Consider the following 21671-nt stretch of genomic DNA (forward strand, 5'->3'; position numbering starts at 1 on the left):
GTTTAAAAAAAGAATTCTGTGAGGTACACTGTACACAAGTGCTAACGCAGGATAAATACTCTATCAGCTATTTATTTACATTAGCAGGTAGTAGATTACTGCTTTCAGCAGGTGAAAGGGAAACATTTACTCGCGCTCACACCCCAATTCCCACTAACAAAACAAGCACTACTGCCACCAAGAGGTTACAAGTAAAACATCTGCTGAAACTACAGGTATTACTGACGGACCTTCATGGGGTGAGGCTGCACTTCTATTGCAATTCACCCATCCCATCACATCATTCATTAGTTAATCCAGAGAAGTTTATTGTGGTAAGGTGACAATGACTACAAAATGTTAAGAGTAAAAGTTAACACCTGCTCTTTCCTTAGTTCGTAAATTTACACTAATATTGCCAAAATGGAAATAAAGAGAGAAAATACTGGAAATATACAACAAAGTCCATCAACATTTGAAAAGAGAAAAGAGAGTTTATATTTTCAGGAGTAAACCCTCCATCAGGACTGGAAGTTGATACCATGTTGGGGGTGGGTGGCGGGAGAAAATATAAAGAAAACAATGGGTAAAAGTGAAGAGTCTGGTATGCTAGCGACCATCACAACGAAGCAGTTAATGCATTTAATTGCCTGATTTCCAGCATTTAAAGTTTGTTTTTCTAAAAAAAATACAAGTTCACACTTTGAGTACAGTGAATTTTGTTGCAGGAAAAGTTAGAACCAAAGTTGATTAACGGCCACAACAGGCAAGTGCTGACGGCACTGAACAAAGGCAAACCATCAAAACATTAACATGTTAAATATTTACTGAGATGAAGGTTTATACCTGGGGAGCACAATCTTCCAAGCAGTTACTTTTACTCTGCTCACAAAACGAGAGATGGAGAAAGATGGGGTCAGCATACACATTTTAGTCAGTGACTTCTACCTTTACAATACTTGGTACGTAAATCAAGCTCATTGTGACTCTTGGGTAATTAGAAAATGAACATAGGCAGGCTCAACTTTCTCCAAAACAAATACTGTAAATATTCAATACAGAGACAGTAACATGGTATCACAAGGTTAGCAAAGGGGTTGCCAATTTAGCAAGGCAACAGAAACACTCTCAATTTAATCTTTAATACTTAAACTCTAGAAATGCACATGTTTAAACAAAATTATTCTCAGGCAGGCTTCTGTGAAGGGTGCCTTGGAAGGCAGGGAGCTGCTATACTAATACATGGTGACAGGGAGTGGGACAACACAGGCTCACGGGACAATATAGCTCTAAAACAACATTTGATGTTTGGTGGACTGAAAGGGGTAAAGTCACTAGGAATAGATTTCCTTTTGCTTTTCTCAAATATCCCATTGGATGCTTCCAAGAATACTACTAGTGCAGGCCTTTGGTGTGGGGAAGGGGCCTGCAAGGAAATACAAGTTGTTGCTGGGAGTGAGACAGAAAAGATCCTGATCCATGTCTAAACTCTCCAGGCTGCGTTGGCCTCAGAATCCTCATGCTCGGGGGGCGGGGGGTTAAAGAGAGAGATCACTTTGGATTCCTGCTCAATTGCGAACCTGTGACCTCTGCTGGACCATGAGTACGGATGCATGATGAGAACAGGACCAGACTCATCTGTGATGCACTCGCCTCAGCTATTGTCAAATAATCTCTTGACACTTATCATCTACTTTTTTTTTACCAGAATGGTGCCAGGGATGAGGGGCTTCAGCTACGTGGAGACTGGAGAAGCTGGGGTTGTTTTCCTTAGAGCAGAGGTTAAAAGGAGATTTGATAGAAGTGTTCAAAATCATGAAGGGTTTAAGATAGAGTAAATAAAGAGAAACTGTTCCCACTGGCAGAAGGGTCGGTAACCAGAGGACACAGATTGAAGGTAATTGGCAAAAGAAGCAGAGGCGACATGAGGAAAAAAAAATTATGCAGCAAGTTCTCATGATCTGTATTGCACTGCCTGAAAGGGTAGTGGAAGCAGATTCAATAGTAACTTTCAAAAAGGGAATTGGATAAATACTTGAAGGGAAAAAATTTGCAGGGCTACGGCGAAAGAGCGGGGGAATGGGACTAACAGGATTGCTCTTACAAAGAGCTGGCACGGACTCAATGGGCCGAATGGCCTCCTTCTGTGCCGTAACCATTCTATAAAATAAAAATTAAGGCATATAGCTAAACGACCTCATGATTCTTGAGGTGACAATAATAAACGTTAAGAAAAGAGCATAATTTGAAGTTCAACACAGCCAATTAATTCAAAGCTCAGTGAAAGACAGACAGACACACACACACACTTGCATTTATATAGCACCTTTCACAACCTCATGACGTCCCAAAGCACTTTATAACCAATTAAGTACTTTTGAAGTGTAGTTACTGTTGTAATGTAGGAAACACGGCAGCCAATTTGAGGACAGCAAGGTCCCACAAACAGGAATGTAATAATGACCAGATAATCTGTTTATTTTTTAAAAAGCGATGTTGATTGAGGGATAAATATTGGCCAGGACACCGGGGCGAACTTCCCTGCTGTTCTTCGAATAGTGCCATGGGATCTTTTACATCCACCTGAGAGGACAGACGGGGCCCTTGGTTTAACATCTCATCTGAAAGACGGCACCTTCCCCAGTGCAGCACTCCCTCAGTGTCGGCCTGGATTATATGCTCAAGTCTCTGGAGTGGGATTCCAGAATATATTGTTCAGTCTTGTGTTTGCACCTTTGCCTAGGAAGCAACTAGTCTCAATAGATCGTCTTGTCAACAGCCACCTGTAACTATCCTAAAGTTACAAAAGGTGTTGCTGTACTAACAATTATTGACCTTGTGTCTTACCATCATGTCTGCAGGGGGTTTCGCATCCTTTCTGTGGTGAAGCCACACGAAGAAAGATCTGCTGACGCCAGGATTGCCGACGGATACGGACCAAATTCCCACTACCATTAGTCCCTCTACCTGGGCTTGGCCTGGATTCATAGTCACTGTGGTAAGAAAATATCCAGAAAGTCAACTGTAATCCAATAATTCAGTCAGTAATATTAAAAGTTTTTAGGTCATGACTAAATTCAGTTCATTTTATTTGCAAGTCACATATTAAGTGGAGATTGAATGGTTGTTTTCACTTAAATGTTTTAAGCCTTTTAATGAGCATATGCCACTTAAGGTTACAAATGTTTTAATAACAAATACTACACGAGGGTCAGCATACTTTTAAAAAAAAAAGACAATTTCAAAAATTAGGATTAGCTTTTTCCATCTGTCCCCATTTTGTGGAACGTTTGTGATTAAGCAGGTCGTGTTGATGATAGCATTAGGGAATCTGTACCCTCAGAGTTAGTGAGCTTAGCATCGTTAGGAAGCTGAAGTAACTACAGCAGATGGACTCATTAACCCAGGATACTTCCAGATGAAATGTGTTTAAAAAAAATCATTCTCATCGTTGGCAAGGCCAGCAATTATTGCCCATCCTTATTTGCCTTTGAGAAGGTGTGGTGGGATTTCTTCTTGAACCGCTGCAGTCCATGTGGGGAAGGTTCTCCCACATTCGAGCATGGGATCTTAACGATTCAGCTCACTAACCACTTTAACAGAATTGCAAAATGAAGCCATCAACATTCAAGACCAGAAAGTGGGGGGAGTAGAAAAAAAGAGCCAAAAGATGATTCTTCAACTATCCAATTTTCAGAAAGTGTAGGGGCAGTTAAGGCGCCCTGAAATTCCACCCAGGAATAGAACCAGAAGAGAGCGAAATACTAAACACAGTCAGTCACAAAAAGAGATGCTGATGAACCTGCTGTATATTTCTAGCATTTAATGTTGGTCACAAATTGGATAGTACAGTTTTAAATAAAATTTGAGCAGCTGGCAGAAAGATTTTGACAGTAAAGTTATACAGAACAAAATTAAGTTGGCTTTGTAGCATAAACCATCTTCGAGGTTATAGTGTTATTGAATGCAGAGCAAACTCATCTAGCAAATGAAGCTAAGATCAGTACCAGCAACATCACTGGGATAACCTGCAAGAATGTCAACATTTCATACTGAATAATAGTGATCATAGGGCCGTACAGTATACGATCAAGATTTTGTTATAATTCCACATTTTAATAAGCATCTGTTACTTTTTGCACACTATAATTTAGGACACTGAGGGTACAGTGCTTTGCTGAGGTGCTAATGTGAAAGTATTTTGTAACAAAAATAGATGCAGTAAAAAGGTTCCATTAGCCAGAAGTGCCAATTTGATTGGAAATCCATGCATTGTTTACTATCTTTGAACCCATTTTATTGATTTCTTTAATTGGGGAAAAAATGTGCATTAAGTTAAACTGCAGATATAAATTATATGTTTCTGTATCAGGAAGTGTAGGAATACAAAGTATATCACAAATGCTATTCATGTACAAAAACAAATGTAATAATTTCCCTTACAAAAAATAAATGCTGAATCCTACATCCTGCTTTAGCTCAGTCTATACTTAGTATGTGACAGGCTGTACATTAATACAAGATGCTGATTGCCTTGTAGGTCAGATAGTTCACCCAATACACTTGCAAGACTCCGTTGCTTGCCCCAAGAAAACCGATAAAGATTCAGCATGATAGCACAATTAAACAGACCTCCTAGGGCTCAGTACTGCAGAGAATCTAAGGCCTCGATATTTACGGGGAGGTGGGGAACGTGTGCTGGAGGTCAAAAAACGGCCGAAGAACCCGGCAAAGCTGGGGGCACGGAGGGCATGGCGAACTTAGCTGCAGGACCTCATCATCATTTAAAAAAAAATCTGTTTCCAGCCCAGCAGCCGTCCAAATGGAGAGCCCGGCTGGCGGCCGGGAGGAAAGAAAGGCTGCAGCCGGACATCCTTGGGGATGGTCCCTGGCAATCCGGGGTGGGGGGAGAAGATCGGCCATCGTGGCAGGGGGAAGGTCGGCCATCGTGGCAGGGGGAAGGGGAAAGATCGGGCTGGAAGGACAGAGAGGCCGAAGGCTTCCTTGCATCTGGATGCTTTTAGATATTTTTATTCAGTCACAGGGCACCCTTCAGTGGACCAGACATGTTAGAAGTTATGTTTCAAGTGGAGGTCATATACGCCCAACCAGAAGTCATGTTACAAAACAGGGAATCTGTTCACCAACTTCTATGTTGAAGAAGTTAAATCTAAACTGTCTGTTACCTTCTCCCCTCTGGGCTAGAGTCTGTGCCCCTCTGCCTTTGAGGGAAGAGGCAAGAGGAGTTTGTCTTTCATTAGAATAATTTTCCAAATGAAAGATCAGTAACAAGATACCACTTAATAGTACCAGTTTTAAATGATTCACTCTGGGATGCCTAAACAAGCAAGTGCTGAGCAGAGTTTGTGGAAAGGCACAGTCCAACAATGGGTACAGTATCAATGTGGTTAAATTACTGGACTAGTAATCCAGAGAATGTGAGTTCAAATCCCACCACAGCAGTTTAAGAACTTTAATTCAGTTTGGAAATAAAAAAGCTGGTATCAGTATAAGTGACCATGATGCTGTTGGATTGTTGTGAAAACACAACTGGTTCACTAATGTCTTTTAGGGGAGGAAACCTGCTGTCCTTACCTCTGGCCTGTACGTGACCAGTCCCACGCCAACGTGGTTGACTCCTTACTGCACTCAGTTGTTTCAAACCGCTGCAGTTTAAGAAAGCAGCCCACCACCAATTTCTCAAGGACAAGTATTGATGGGCAATAAATGCCAGCCTTGCCAGCAAGGCCCACATCCCAAGAATAGGTTTACAAAAAACAGTCCAACAATCGCAAATTAGAACCCCGCAAAATAACACACTAGCAGAATGCCTTTATAGTGCAAACCACACAAATGCTGTTTACTAGGTTATAAAGTACTCCGCAAAAGTGAAGAAAGCCATCAACACGTTATTCCTACCTTTTGGTGCTGTGGTTCTGAGCTACAGGAACCAGAAATTTCAGAAAGTTTGGTGCAGAGGTTGAAGATGGAAGCCTTGCTCGTAGGCCGCTAAGGTGAGAAGCACTGAGAGCAGTTTTGAAAACAAAAACACGCGCAGTTTACTAGAGAACAGCTTTTGCAGTTTTCAAAAGGATTCAGCATCAGAAGATTTACAGAGACATCCCGTAACAAAATATTTTACAGATAATTTATTGGCGACAAAAGGTATAATTGAAGCTCAATGTTAACTGGTTATTAACTTTTGCTTGTTGAAAATCCCATAATAAAGTCATTTCTGCATGGAACAAATGGGTTATTGAAATTCTGTCGGTCCAGAAATCAAAATAGGGTTTCTCAGTTTGGATAGCAAAAGCCAAAGCCTGGACTTCCAGAATCCCAATGAAGTCCTTCCCCCCTCAAATTTCTAACCATCTGAAGTCAAAGATTAAATATCTATCTTTACTTAATGCACTTCAGTACTGGGTGCCCATAGACTGACATCATTAAGGCAGCAGTCTGTCTATATCAATGGGCTATTAGGGAATTGCTGAACTGAAGCCAAGCATTCCTCACAAGGAATATATTACAAGCATTGAAGGCTGCTGCACACTTCCCAGACATCATTTTGACTGGTGTAGGAACAAGCTGCCAGATACAATCCTGGGTAATGTAACGTGTGCTATGGAGGGCGGGCAATGTGGAAAGAGGACCCAGAACAGCCAAGATGGAATTAATTAAAAATGGGGCACAATATGCAAGAATCATTGATTGTCTGGCTTACGCTTCATTGCTAAACAACAAGGCCCCAAAAACCCATGGCCATTCTATAAGGGGCCGGCTATGCGTGGAGTATCCGACGATGGCCTATTGGAAGTGGAGCCTCTGCCCACTCCAAACATGGCCACTGTGGACTCTTCACGTTGAGAGTTCTCATGTCCTGGGGTATGGTCAGTCCAGATTCACCTGGTGAGACCAGGTATACCTCCCTGACCACAGGTAGTGATAGGATCCAGCTGGGGTCCAACCTGGGATCGAGGCCTGGAAGTGAGAGCAATTTCATTTTAAAAAAAAATGAAACGTCAATGCTTTAACAAAGGGGAATTCTGGGGCAACACTCAACTTATTTCCGGGAAGATAGGAGAAAAAGAGAGAATCCAGCACCCTCTGGCCTACCCACCCCTGCTGGACTTTCTGGCCTTATGGCAATGGCAAGTGCCCTAGGTCTAATGCTGTGGATGCTCGCCATTGGCATTATAATTAGGGGTCAATTATAATTATAAACCTGATCTTGTGAACCTTGGTAGGGCTAGCAGCAGAGGTCCCCGGTGGGTGCGTCTGTTACTTACAGCGTGCTGCTTTCCCCTGTGGATTTTTGGGGCTTAGGTCCTCATTGAAAAACTGTCATTTTGAATTTAAGAAGCTTTTTAGTTGCTAGGATTAATTTAATTTTCCTGACATATCAAAAACAATTTAAACACAGAATTTCATCGAGTTGTACTCATTGGGGGCGATTTTAAACCCCAAGAACGGGTGAGTTGGGGGCGGGTAGGAGTTGAAAATAGTTGTTTTTTGGGTCGCGACCACAACCCGGCTTTATTTCTGGGTTTAATGTCGGCACGGAAAAGTACAGGCTTCCTGCTGGGAATGCAAAGTCTGAAAATTTTGCGGTTGCGACCCAAAAACACAACTATTTTCAATTCCCACCCGCTCCCAACCCACCTGTTCTTGGGGTTTAAAATCACCCCCGTTATCTCAAGGAATTGAGAAAGTTGGCTATTTCTCAAAGCCTAGTACAATTCAAAGCTACCATTTATTTTTGTATGGGATGTTTGAAGCACACAAGAATTCAGGTTCATGCAAGCAAAGATCATTGGCAATCAGGAACATGCACATAGATGAAGGGCAGAGACAAAGAGCACAGCAGTGACATTCTTCCACATTAGTATTCCTTGCCGCCATGAAGGCAAGTTGGGACAAAACAAGAAACTATTCATAGATGCTTAAGTAGAGCAGAAAAAAAAGTTTCAATAAACGAAACCGTAAGAATTTCAATATCTGTCACTGAATAGACAAATGGAAAGCGGGGAGAAAATTTCTCTGCATAGCAGACTCAACTGCTTTTAAGGTCTAATGTCCCAAAGTGGGGAGTGTGTGCATCAGTCAACACAGTTATTAAGGAAAGTAAATTCTTTGGAATTGAGGCCGTAGACATGGAACTCATTATCAGAGGTAGGAGTAATTTCCACCATCTGATGATGTGCAATATTCTGTACTATTTGACAGCACTTCAAACAACCACAAAACTTCCAAAAGATACCCCAATATTTTTTTTTGCATATGTTCAAATAATGGTGAATTGACAGCATTATTTTTAGCCCATGTTTAGGAGGTCATTATTCAGGTGATAGATGCAATTATTTTTATTTCATTCCTTTGTTCCTGAAATTTCAATTATTAGTACCGTATCCACTGAAACTGGTATTTTACAACCAAATGCCTCAGAAACATGAATAAAAAAAAATCTCTCAAAGGGTTTGAACATGCGGTTTGTGTTTCTCCATTAGAAATGCAAGTTATTTAAATAATTAATCAAGTTTCATCCATGCCTGAGCATGTCCTGGTCATGGGCTATTAATGATCAATAGAGTGGCCCACTGTTGAATCAAACATGCTACAAACATCTGCAAAAATACAGAATTGCATTATTTCTAGGTATATGATTTCAACAGATAGTGTGTAGGGGCAGTAACAGGTACGAGCGAAACCGGCAGGGCACAGATTTGATCTCCAGTCTGCTAAGCTCCCAATCTCAGCAATGTTGCTGTGAGACAACCTGCAGCATTGGCCAGCTGGGAAAAATACTGAATGTGGGTGATAGCACTTCAAGTTTCTTATCGTGCTTTCTTATTAACAGTTTTTTTGTGCTAAGGAGAGAACTGTTACAGTTCTCTCCTTAGCAAAGCTTCCTCTATTCTGCCCCAACAATGTGTCTCGATTCCAACCTCAAGAGTATACCTATTGAACCAGGTGAATTTTCCAGTTCCAGAACTAACCATCCTTGTAACCTGACTGAACTTGACAATTGTATCAATTTGTACCTAACTGTGCCTATTTTTCTGTTCTCGTCCTACACTCACTAGACTGAGACTGAAACTAGATTGAGACTGCCCAAATTCCTTTAAAATAGGACATATACAGCTAACAGAGAGGAAACATTGCATCTCACCAATCTGGGTTGGATTCGAAACTCGAGTGTAAGAGAAGACAGGGGTCTAAATTCTCCAAGTCCATACCAGCACTGGTACCAGCGGGTATAGGAAAATCGTAAGATAACAGCAAGTCCACAATTTGTTAAAATGCGCTAGCAACAGACAACGTACCTAGTCAACTGCGCAAATTCAGAAAATTTATCCCATGTGTTTTATGTGCCACCCTATCCCTTTTTACAACTGGAATCATAAAAAACAAACAGGAAAGGGGAAAACAAACTGTTAGATAAATAACTCAGTCACAGGGAAACTGTGTTTTTAATGATCTAGGATTATAGACAGAAGCAACATTCTATGGTGGTTTTCTGTGTTCACTTCTTCTATGTTAATATGGTTAAAAATAAAACCTGCTGTTATTATTCAGTAATCTCACAACCCATATTCACCACCACCATGAATGAGTGCTCAATGCTTACTCCATTACTGCTTTACATGCCCTTGCATGCCTAGTACGTCAATGTGACTAATTGTTTGGCTGCTGCAATAATTAGGTGGCAAACACCATCATGCCACACATGTGGCACAGCACACCACACCATCACACTACGAGCACGACACAGAAGGCAAAGCATTGTTCAGTCATGCCTCCATATTCGGGAACAAATTGTCTCACCTTCTTTTCAACATCAGCCCACCATCCCTTCCACTGGAGCTAGTCTTCAAATACTTAAAAAAATTTGGAGTGGAAGTAGAAGACCGCAGGTGATCTACAGACCTGTGCAACCTGGGTTGCGGCAATTTGCTGTTAGGGTTACCATTTGATATGTTCAGGCTGCGTGTCCAGCAAACAGGAGAGACAAAGACAAGTGGCCAGAATCAGAAAATAAGACTTCACATTTTGTTTAAAATATTTAACAAACAGTAATGTAGGTGTTGTAGAATCTTTGCAGTTCTGGAAATGTTCTCAAAATAAGGATTCAAGCAGACAAAAGTGCTAAATTAGGAACATTCATTAATGTAGTTTGCTAAAAAGGTACAAGAGCTCCTTGCTGATATAATGGAGGCTACACAAATGGCCTGGCCTGGAAATTTGGCTGTACTCATCCCATAACAGATGCAGTGGACCAGAGGTGCCCTGAGCCTACACAATTAGATTTGATGTATAAGGGATACACATGACGAGTAAGATCTGATTTTCCTCTCAGCCCCCTCTGCCGTATAACAAGCTCAGGGCACCTCTGGTACACTGCAGCTGTTATAGGATGAGTACAGTCAAATTTCCAAGCCAGGCTATTTGTGTAGCCTGGGTGCACTCCCAGGGCTGACCTGCCCTCCAGCAGGGCCTTGCACTGGGAATGGGGAGGGAGAAACAAGAGTCTTGATAAATCAAAGAGCTACAGCAGCTTTGAAAAGATTAATCATAGTAAAACTGGAACCCATAAAGATAACTCTAGAGGGGCTTTTAACATTTACTTTCTCCTTTCGCAGCAGACTGCTCTCCAAAACACCCCAACCTCCAGTCACAAGGAAGGCAGGATAGTCCAAGCCACAGATTTCTCCACAACCAGAGGGAGAAGCAACATAAAGCTGCTGCTGCAGTAAGTTTCTCCTCTTCCTCCAAAACAGAATTCTTCATCACTGCTTAGAGTCTCACCTAACTGAAGTGGTGGAAACCAGAGGCTGCTCTGAAATTCAATGCTCGACTAACTGACCCACGAGCCTATTTCACAACTAGATTTTTAGATGGATCCTTTCGGCTATTTTCATAGAAATTTACTTTTCATATCTCTGCTCAATATTCCAAACTCTAACTCTCAGTGCAGCCTGTTCCATTCAGGCTCTGAGTGATGACCTCCCGACCACTGTATTAAATACAGTTAACTGTGACCTGGATCCCAATTTCATTCCAATTCAACTACATATCAACAGTTCCTCTCCTTCAACAATATACATTTATATAGTGTCCTGCGCTAAGCTCTGCCCGCCATTCACTTCCATCCCTGTTCCCAGCATGTTAAATTTAAAATTCTGTTCTCACCTTCAAATCCCTGTGGCCTTGCTCTCTCTCCCATACTCTTTGGTCTTCCAACTCCAGCCTCCTGTATATCCCTCCATTCTACCATTGGTTGCAGAGCTTTCAGCCACCTAGACTCTTGTGTTTTGGTACTCCCTCACGAACCCCCTAAGTCGTCGTTTCGCCCAAGGTTTCAAACATCCCTTCTAAACTTTATCTCTTGGCTCAGCTTTCCATTCGTCTTACCATTACGCTGTCACATGCCTGGAGATGCTTTGTGTGTTGAAGTCATTATATAAACGTATATTGTTGAAGCAGAGGAAATGTTGATATGCAGTTGAATTGGAATGAAATTGGGATCCAGGTCACAGTTAACAAAAACAAAACTGCAGAATTTTTTGAAAAACACATCACCGTCTCGACTGTGCACTTTGTGTTTATTTCAATAAGTGTTAATGCCTCACGTCTATCAGCTTTTAATAGGCTTCAGTTCCTTTAAGGTGCAAGTGAGTACAATAATACTGCCCGTCTTGTCCCTCAAAGTGTGCCTCAGCACTAGAGGCGGTCCTACAGAAGACCATGGACTGGATTGCCCACTCTATTCATCTCGACTGAAGGTTCCAAACGGAGGCTAGGAACCTTGTAGCAGAAACAGAAATACAATACCTTGAGAAGATTTCAAGATTTTGTTTGGTCAGTTTTAAAATATAGCTTAGGCTGGAACATCATAGGGTGAAATCTTTATGAAGTAACAGAAAACTTAGTGAACACAACAGCAATAGCTCTTTTAGTTAGAAATTATCACTTGCATAAAAGGCAAGATCTCAAATGAAAAGATTATAAATATGTGGATGTCGTCTGTGAAGTATCCAAAATCTTACTTTTGTTTGTGTGGTGTGTCTGTGCTCACTGAGTGATACCTCATCAGTTTTGGCTTGGGAAAGGATGGAGCCTCCTCCAAGGTCTGCTGTGGCTGTTCAACACTGGAAGGCATGTAACTGAAGGTATTGGCTCGTCGCCTAAATGCTGGTTGAGTTGATTCAGCGCTATTATCTAGGTCTTGCAACAAATTGCCTGTGGATCCATGGGACTTCACAGGGCTAATAGAAGGTGCCTGGTCATCACTTTCATCCAAAGATGCATTCTGTGTGGACACAACAGTAATTAAGTTTAATTAATAAACGACTTACACGCAGCCACCTCTTCTTTGGCACACTGCTCTTTCATTTTAAAAATATGCATTTCAATATTTTTCTTTTCCAAGTGATTTTCATTACTTTTTCTTTCAGCTCCCCTTGGTGCCCTCTCTGAATCACACATTCACCTCCAGCTGGGAGAGCATGTGTCTGGGCACTGTGCTCTCCACAATTGTCATTCCTCATTTGCTACTGGAGGTAGGGATAAAACTCAATGCAAAATAGGAGAATTCTTGCTGTCCCCGTAAATAACGGTTAGAGCTAACAAAACTGCACCCTCAGAGATCACACATTTCAAAGCCACAGACAGAGATTTTGTTAGCCTGTTATTAATAAGTGGAAAAAAAATTGCATGCTCTCATTTTTTATTAAAAGGAATTTTGGCTGCCTGTTTAATTAGGGTAAGCTGAGCAAAGCCAGGTTAAGGCAGAAAAATGTTGCTGTTGGACGGCACTCCATTCAGTGGCTTGAAAATAACGTGCAGAGTTCTCCCAAAGAAGGCAAGCCAAAAACTAAACACACTTGGGACTTCAGCCTCAAACTCTTGGATGAAGTGCTCAACAATGTCATTTCTGATTTAAATTAGAACTCTTTGTAATCCGATTCAAACATACTAGTTTGACAGTTGTTCTGGACATTCCTGCCCACTTACTTCATCACTTTAAATTACCACCATCACTGTGACAGACTTGTACCAACCAGTATTCCAACCCAGCATTACACGGTTTTAAACTGCTACCTCAAGACAACCCATGTTTGGAAGGACATCTATATAACAACATATTATATTTGCTATTTATGTCACACACACCTTATTTGAGCATCATCACTGCCACACAAAGTCATTCCTGCAGCTACACCCCTCTATCACCAGATGGAGCTTGCTAGGCTCCCGATCCTAGAACTATAGCAGCACTATTCAGACTCTCTCACTGACAACATTCCAAACCTTCCTCCTGGGTGACAGCAAGTTTGGAAAAAACTTCTCAACATTTTCTTCTTCTATTGTTTCAGTTCTGTGATTTTTTTTAAATCAGTGATTTATTCTGCAGGCTGTTCTCACCACCCCCTCCACCACTGAATGCAGCTTCAGATCTCCACACGTATACCCAAGCGTCATTAATGCACTGAGGGAAATTCACTGTGTTGTGACTTTCCATGGGCAATGCCATGGGAGAGTCACTGTTCGTTTGAAGATTTTGCTATTACGCTTAACTGAAACCCAAGTGCAAACACCACCCTAATCTAAAGAACCATTTACAAACAGTGACTCCAGGTACAGCAAAGATAAGACCTGGGCAATGTTTACATTTAGGTAAACTTTAAAACACAGCAACATAGGCCCATGAGATAAACAGCAGTGTGGTTAGCAAGAACAAAGCAGATCCCCGCCTTGCTTCAAACTACGAAATTTCAATTTGATCTTTTTCATAAGAAATTTTAGATAGGCCAATATATTGTGAATTTAAAACAGAACTGTTGGCTGCCATCTGAAAAGAATTATTTTGTCATTGTGAGGGGAAAGAAAAACAAAGATAGATTTGGGCTTTGGGGCAGGCGGCTTTCAACTAGCCACGCTGACAAGTTAATTGCACCGACAATTCTCTTACGTTTTTGTAATGTTCATACATGTGAGCCTGCAATATCATTGTATACCAAGTTATTTGATATACAAGTCAGTATTAAAAGCCAACATCTCACCAGAAGACCTAATATTGTGAATTTAAAATATCTCAGATCTACCTGAAATGATAACATTGATCAATAATATGATTCCCCGCCAAGTGTGAAAGGATGGCCTTGAACTGAAATGTTACAAACTGCTTGGAATAGTAAAAGAGTTGCGATGTTTTCAGTTCCCCTGTTTTACCCATGGTGGCGAGACAAGATTCTACTGAGACAAAAGCACCCAAGTTAGGTTCAAAGTCTCGGTTAAAAGATCCTGAAGAGGACTAACATTTTGGACAGTATAAAGCATTGATTATCTGCTGTATACCTTCTGCTTTTGGTCACCCCCTACCCCATTTGCTCCTCCTTTGGCTAGGCATCCATTTTCTTTATGCCTCTGTGAAGCACCATGGGATATTTTGCTATGTTAAGGACACTATATAAATGCACGGTGTTGTTGCTTCTGTGCAATTATAAATAATTCTTGTAAATAAATTCACCTACTAGTTTTAGCCTAAACAACTGACAAGGTGGTGTTTTCCACCTTTCAATGTAGACAAGAGTGCACAATGGGCAGTCCATGCAACTTCTGGTGCAAAATGCTATGGTAAAAGGACAGGACTTTTGCTAACCAAAGCAGTTCACATGAAACGATTACTTTAAGTGCAGCCACTGTTTTGTGAGATTATTATGGAACTGTGTTTACACAGTGCTGATATTGATTTTAAACTATGATGTAAACCATCTTCATTAGGGGCTCTACTATAAATTTTATTTAGAGTTTAGGCTATACTGTATGCCTTCTAGAAAAGTATTGTATAAATTGCTACGTTCCAGAATGATGAAGGGCAACAAAGAGTATGTCAGTAGGTAAACTGCCAAGAACCTCAAAACCATCTTGTGCAGGTTTATGAGCAGATAACTCACCTCGGATAGGTTGGAACTTGATAGACTCAAAGTTGTTTTTTCTGATACTGTACTTTCAGCACTCGCCTGGCTTTTGAGCCTAGACCCTCCCTAAAGGGGAAAAATTCAAAGAAATTACAACTGAAATTCTGCTTATCAAAAAATATACAGAGAATTCTACATCAGGTTAATTAGAACTTCTTGAAATCTGTAATTCTGCACAACACTCAAAATAACATCATGTTATCAGTATGTGCAGACCTGGGGGTGCACATACACAAATCTTTGAAGGTGGCAGGACAAGTTGAGAAGGCTGTTAAAAAAGCATATGGGATCCTGGGCTTTATTAATAGAGGCATAGAGTACAAAAGCAAGGAAGTTATGCTAAACCTTTATAAAACACTGGTTAGGCCTCAGCTGAAGTATTGTGTTCAATTCTGGACACCAACTTTAGGAAGGATGTCAAGGCCTTAGAGAGGGTGCAGAAGAGATTTACTAGAATGGTACCAGGAATGAGGGACTTCAGTTATGTGGAGAGATTGGAGAAGCTGGGATTGTTCTCCTTAGAGCAGAGAAGGTTAAGAGGAGATTTGATAGAGGTGTTCAAAGTCATGAAGGGTTTTGATAGAGTAAATAAGGAGAAACGGTTTCCAGTAGCAGAAGGGTCGGTAACCAGAGGACACAGATTTAAGGTGATTGGCAAAAGAGCCAGAGGCGACATGAGGAAACATTTTTTTTAAACAGAGAGTTATGATCTGGAATGCAGTGCCTGAAAGGGAAACAGATTCAATAATAACTTTCAAAAGGGAATTGGATAAATACTTGAAGGGAAAAAACTTACAGGGTTACGGGGAAAGAACAGGAGAGTGGGACTAATTGGATAACTCTTTCAAAGAGCCGGCACAGGCACGATGGGCCGAATGGTCTCCTTCTGTGCTGTAACATACTGCATATTATGATACGATTGACAGCCCATTGCACTGTGCCTGGGAGGAGCATATAGGTTTGTGTCCCTATAGTTAAGTGCTTGATTCTGGCCTTGCCACCAGAGGGAATTGTTGAACAGAGGCCACAAACTCCTCCAGTTATGGGATAAGGAAATGTTTACACCCAGACTCTCTCACACCTCCTATTGGGTTGCTGAAGAAGGATATTGGTAGAGCCTTTCATGCTGGAAAAGGAATATCATTACTATTTTGCTTCCTGCAAAAGATGGCTCAGCAACAGTTCTGCGCATCATTAAGGAACAAATCTTGGAAAACTGAATGCCCAACCTCAGACTGAGTTCAATTACCCGCTTTAACTCCCATGTGAGCCTGAGAGCTGAACAGGAGTACAATGCTCTGCTGGGTGGTAGCTGTGAATGGGGAATTGGTGGGGTGGGGGGAGAAGGAAGTGAAGAGCAAGGGGAGGACAAGACCACCATAAATACACCTCCTGTCATCAGCCAACCGCAGATGGACTAATGGAAGCCGTAGAGAAATCCACAACCTAAATCAAGCTATGTTTTTTAACTGAAAACGGAAGCCAACAGATGATAGTTCAAGAACCAAATGTACTTCATTAAGGCACTTTACCTGTGACAGATGAAGGGATTAGAAAGATTTTTTTTAAACTTACCTGGGCGACTTGCCCACTGCTTCTAATTCAAACCAGGCGTGAAGGGCCAGGTCAGGGAAAAAGAAACTAAATAAATTAAGTAAAAAACCATGCAAGGAAGAAGTGAAAACACTAAATGCACCTACTTTTGAAACCTGCTCTGATGTCTGGTGTCCCCCTCTTCACCCTCCCGATTTTCTCCCGATGTCCCCCCTCTTACGCCGATCTTCCCCCTCCGCTCCGCCGCACCCCGGTCTTCCGTTCTAGCGCTGGATGACGTCGCGCTCTCTCTCTTTCTTGCTGCACCCCTCCCCCCCACCACCCCCCGCATTGCAGCTCCTGATGGCAGCCAGCCTGTCAATCAGTCTAGCTGCCGGGCGTGAAACCCGGAGAAGACATTAACCACTATCAATTAATGTGCAATCGTGTCGGAAACGGTAAGTTTGGTTCATGCGGGTTTGCAACGGGCCCAATCGCCCCCCCTGCTGCCATCCCGCCTCCCTGCTAATATCGGGGTCTTAGTGTTATTATTAACTTAAAAGCTTCTGATGAAAATGTAATTCATCAGAATGGTCGGTCAGCTTGTGCCACAGAGTCACTCCCACGTGAGTGTTTCATGCTCATTAACTTAAATGAAGTACAATATTTACCTGCCTAAGGTAAAGCAGAAGTCATATGTTTCAAAATCTGTACTGGACAACACTGTAATCTTAAGACATGTTTACAAAATTAATGATTTCTTCATAATACACAGCGTCTGCCAAAATCTCAGTATTTTATTGTAGGATGTTCCCCAAGGAGCATTTTACGTTTTGTTTGTGTTACTGGTGAGCACTGCCTATTATTGTACTAAATTACCAATTAAATTCCTGTAGGTGGCACTATTCTACCATTATCTTTTAAAAAGCAGTAATAGTGCTGTTAGAAGCACTTAAATCTTTGTCAAAAGGGGGTTTGGTTGGGTACGTTTGTCTCAAAATGCAAAAGCGTTGACCAAGTGATATTTACATCTGCTCTGGTACTTTGGATCTGGCTATAGGCAGCGTATGGACCTTGCCCCTATCCCTCCCCCCTCAGTGGGAAAAAGACGAGCAAGAATTACAAAGTCATAAACCCATCATCATCTTGTTGTTGCCAGTCCCTTCCTGCAGTATAAATGGGGAGATTCAGCTTCCAACAGATTGGACTAAAGTGCAGAACCTCCTTTCTGTAGTAACAGCAGCTATATTTTTTACCCTCTCTAATTTTCTCCCTTTGTCTTCAGAAAAGGGGCAGCAGAGGAGCCCCGTCCTGTCCCCATCCAACATCCACACATGCAGGGATCACTGAATAGAGATCAGAAGTGGGAATACTCATCAATTTCCCCCCTTCCTAATCCAGGGACACTGCGGCCATTTCTAAATCTAATCCTATCACTGCTCTGGCTGGTGTCAGCTTATTGAGCACAATCTGTGCACCAAACCTGGGATCTTACTGGTCTGCAAGAGCATAAACATGACCTCCCTGTGAATTCAGGATGTAGAAGTGTTTGTATATTGAGACTGAATGCAAAATAGCTTTAAACCTATGACTGCAGGGACTGGGTTTAGTTCTTAATGTGCTAATGTAGAGCTCAATACATATTCTATGTAGTTGATAATAAACCCTGTTTAATTGAAGAACAGGATTCTGACTGGGGGGGGGGTCATAACGGCTTCTACCGTATAAAAGCAGTACAACAGTTTATGAAGAGCATTCGCTTTCTTCAAACGATTTTACTTTCAACCAAAAAAAAATTAAAGGAAATGATTTGTGTGGCACTGGCGATAATCATGAGGGACCCAGTGGACACTGGCAGACCGAAACGGGCTATTATAGTGCCCATTTTTAAAAAGGGTGACAAATCAGACTCAGGCAACCTCAAACCATTAGTTTTACATCAATCCTGTGTAAAATAATGGCGTTGATTATCAGGCATAAACCTGAGGATTATCTATACAATAATAACATGGTAAATAGCAGTTAGCTCGGGTACAGAAGGGGAAAATCCTGCCTGAACAACCTTTGATTTCTTTGAGAAAGTGACATAACAAGTGGACTATGGAAAGCATTACGATGTTTTGACGCCTAAACTTCCACAATGTACGTGACAAAGTTCCACACAATGGGATATTAGTTGAACTCAAAGCTATGGCAACTCAGGGTATCGTGGTTATAGATAAGAAATTTAAGGAGGACAGGGAATAGTGGATACTTGTTAGAGGAATTATATCAGAGTTTGGCGGGGGAGAAACTGAATGAGGTACCCCAGTGATCAGTTTTGGGACCACTACTGTTTCTAGTTAATATCAATGAATTGGACTCAAGAGAACCATGTCAATTGGCCAAATTTGAAGATGGTGCCAAACTAGAAGGGGCAGTGAAGTGAAGGAAACAGCTCAGAAATTACAGTAGTTGGATAAAATGTGTAAGTGGCAGAGTAATGGCAGATGAGAATTTAATGCAAATGAGTGTAAAGGAAGGAAACATTAACATACTTGTTCCATGAATGGTGTTGAAATGTGAAGTTGAAAACAACCTACGAGCCTTAACAGACACAACGCTCAACATGTCCAACCAAGTCAGCAGTCAACAAAGCCAATAGAATGTTTAACGATATGGTTATAACAGTAGAATACTAAAGCAGAGGAAATCTAATCAAATTGTACAGTTCTGTGGTCAGACCAAACCTTGAGTACTGCATCTAGTTCTGGTCACTGAGACAGAAGGAAGACATTCAAGTGCTGGAGGCAGTGCAGAGAAGAGCCATGAGGCTGACCCCTAGTGTTAGGGCTCGGAGATATGAGGAAAAACTGGAGAAATTTAAGCTTTTCACCTTTGAAAAGAAGCACCCGAGGGGTGATTTTAGAAATATGTAAGTCAGTAAATGGTATGAAAAGGGCAGATCCAGAAAATTACTTTAAAGTGCGAGAATAGTATAAGAGGCCACAGGCTCGAATCAGTAAAAGGCAAATTTATAACTGCTAACAGGAAGTTCTTCACACAAAGAGTGACTAATGCTTGGAATGGATTTCCAGATAGAGTCATGAAGGCAAAAACCCGGGAATCTTTGAAGAACCAATTGGACGTTGCGAAGAGGGGAGTTTGAGTCATTTTAAATAGATGAACTAAGACAAGCCAAAAAGTCTTTCTTTTTTCATAAGTATCTTAATTTGGTGATTAACAGGCAAAACTGGCTTGCATGGATGAGCTCTCCATATCGCATCAACACACTGTGCAAGTAATTCTTAGCAAGAAACAACAGAATACTCACCATTGATAAAATATTCTCCAGTGATTCAGCCAATGATTTTTTGGCCTTGATTTTCAGGTGGTCCAGTCTGAAGCGGCCAGAGAGAGATTGTTGTTCATTCAGAATGGAATGCTGTGGGCAGCTTGGTGAGGCCTAAAAATAAACGTTAAATTTGTAAATACCACAAATTTTGATCCAGGGTAAACATTGCATATGGGGCAGGATACAAAGTGAATCAGCCCGACTTCTCTGCAACTTAAAATGAGGTATCCGAGAATAAACATGGTCACGGTGAATAGGAATAGCTTGTCCTTTTACATCAGGCAAACTACAGCAAAAATCAAAGCATTGGTTCTGAAACCAAGCCACTGTGTTGGGCAGATAATTTTGATTTGTTATTTTGTGTTTAGCAACAAAGCAGTTTCTAACATGTTATTGCCTGAGGTCGCGAGGACCATGTACCTGCTTTGCATCTCCATTGTGGACGTGCAGCTTCTGTTTCTCTTCATACAGCTGCCGCAGCATTGCCAGAACAAGTTCATTTTCTTCCAGTTCATTTTTTGGCTTCATTTTCTATAAGCAGACATTAGTTTAGATTAAATATTTTCAACTACTCAAAAAATAGTCAAGACATCAGAGGTGCATTAACTCAACTGGTCATTCAGGTCCACGTAAAGAGTACTGAGATCACCTTTTTATTGAAAAATTTGCATTGCTTTAAGCATTATTTTCAGCTTCCTTTTGACTGGATATTAAGCCCACATCCACTCGATGTGTGTGTGCATATAGATATTGGTAAGAAGGACTTCGCAGGGTCAAAGCAGCCAAGATTGCTTAAGTCTTGTCATAATCCATTGCCTGGGTTGCTGAAGATATTTTATAATTGAGTAGCTTACTAGGCCACTTCAGAGGGTATTAAGACTGGGTAGGAATTTTTTTTTAAATTCGTTCATGGGATGTGGGCATCGCTGGCGAGGCCAGCATTTATTGCCCTTTCCTAATTGCCCTTGAGAAGATGGTGGTGAGGCACCTTCTTGAACCGCTGCAGTACGTGTGGTGAAGGTTCTCCCACAGTGCTGTTAGGAAGGGAGTTCCAGGATTTTGACACAGCGACGATGAAGGAACGGCGATATATTTCCAAGTCGGGATGGTGTGCGACTTGGAGGGGAACGTGCAGGTGGTGTTGTTCCCATGTGCCTGCTGCCCTTGTCCTTCTAGGTGGTAGAGGTCAGGGGTTTGGGAGGCGCTGTCGAAAAAACCTTGGCGAGTTGCTGCAGTGCATCCTGTGGATGGTACACACTGCAGCCACAGTGCGCCGGTGGTGAAGGGAGTGAATGTTTAGGGTGGTGGATGGGGTGCCAATCAAGCGGGCTTCTTTGTCCTGGATGGTGTTGAGCTTCTTGAGTGTTGTTGGAGCTGCACTCATCCAGGCAAGTGGAGAGCATTTCATCACACTCCTGACTTGTGCCTTGTAGATGGTGGAAAGGCTTTGGGGAGTCAGGAGGTGAGTTACTCGCTGCAGAATACCCAGCCTCTGACCTGCTCTTGTAGCCACAGTATTTATATGGCTGGTCCAGTTAGTTTTCTGGTCAATGGTGACCCCCAGGATGTTGATGTGGGGGGATTTGGCGATGGTAATGCCGTTGAATGTTAAGGGGAGGTGGTTAGACTCTCTCTTGTTGGAGATGGTCATTTCCTGGCACTTGTCTGGCGCAAATGTTACTTGCCACTTATCAGCCCAAGCCTGGATGTTGTCCAGGTCGTGCTGCATGCGGGCACGGACTGCTTCATTATCTGAGGGGTTGCGAATGGAACTAAACACTGTGCAATCATCAGCGAACATCCCCATTTCTGACCTATGATGGAGGGAAGGTCATTGATGAAGCAGC

General features: G+C 41.8%; 1 protein-coding gene across 7 annotated transcripts in view; it reads right to left on the reverse strand.

Moving 5' to 3' along the window:
- Nucleotides 1-21671, reverse strand: part of tbc1d1 (TBC1 (tre-2/USP6, BUB2, cdc16) domain family, member 1) — a 262797-nt gene that overhangs the window by 100680 nt on the left and 140446 nt on the right. For 3 of the 7 annotated variants that reach the window (XM_067988926.1, XM_067988933.1, XM_067988921.1), the window contains 7 exons: nt 20245-20355; nt 19804-19935; nt 14934-15023; nt 12024-12286; nt 9802-9960; nt 5899-6003; nt 2827-2972 (listed from right to left, as the gene is read on the reverse strand). In XM_067988926.1, coding sequence (XP_067845027.1) covers nt 2827-2972; nt 5899-6003; nt 9802-9960; nt 12024-12286; nt 14934-15023; nt 19804-19935; nt 20245-20355 — 1006 coding nt within the window. The remainder of the gene's footprint in view (nt 1-2826; nt 2973-5898; nt 6004-9801; nt 9961-12023; nt 12287-14933; nt 15024-19803; nt 19936-20244; nt 20356-21671) is intronic. The other 4 variants (XM_067988881.1, XM_067988889.1, XM_067988911.1 and 1 more) reach the window with 4 other exon arrangements.

Source organism: Heptranchias perlo, chromosome 1 (assembly GCF_035084215.1).
Source record: "Heptranchias perlo isolate sHepPer1 chromosome 1, sHepPer1.hap1, whole genome shotgun sequence".
In the NCBI taxonomy this organism is placed as follows: Eukaryota; Metazoa; Chordata; class Chondrichthyes; order Hexanchiformes; family Hexanchidae; genus Heptranchias; species Heptranchias perlo.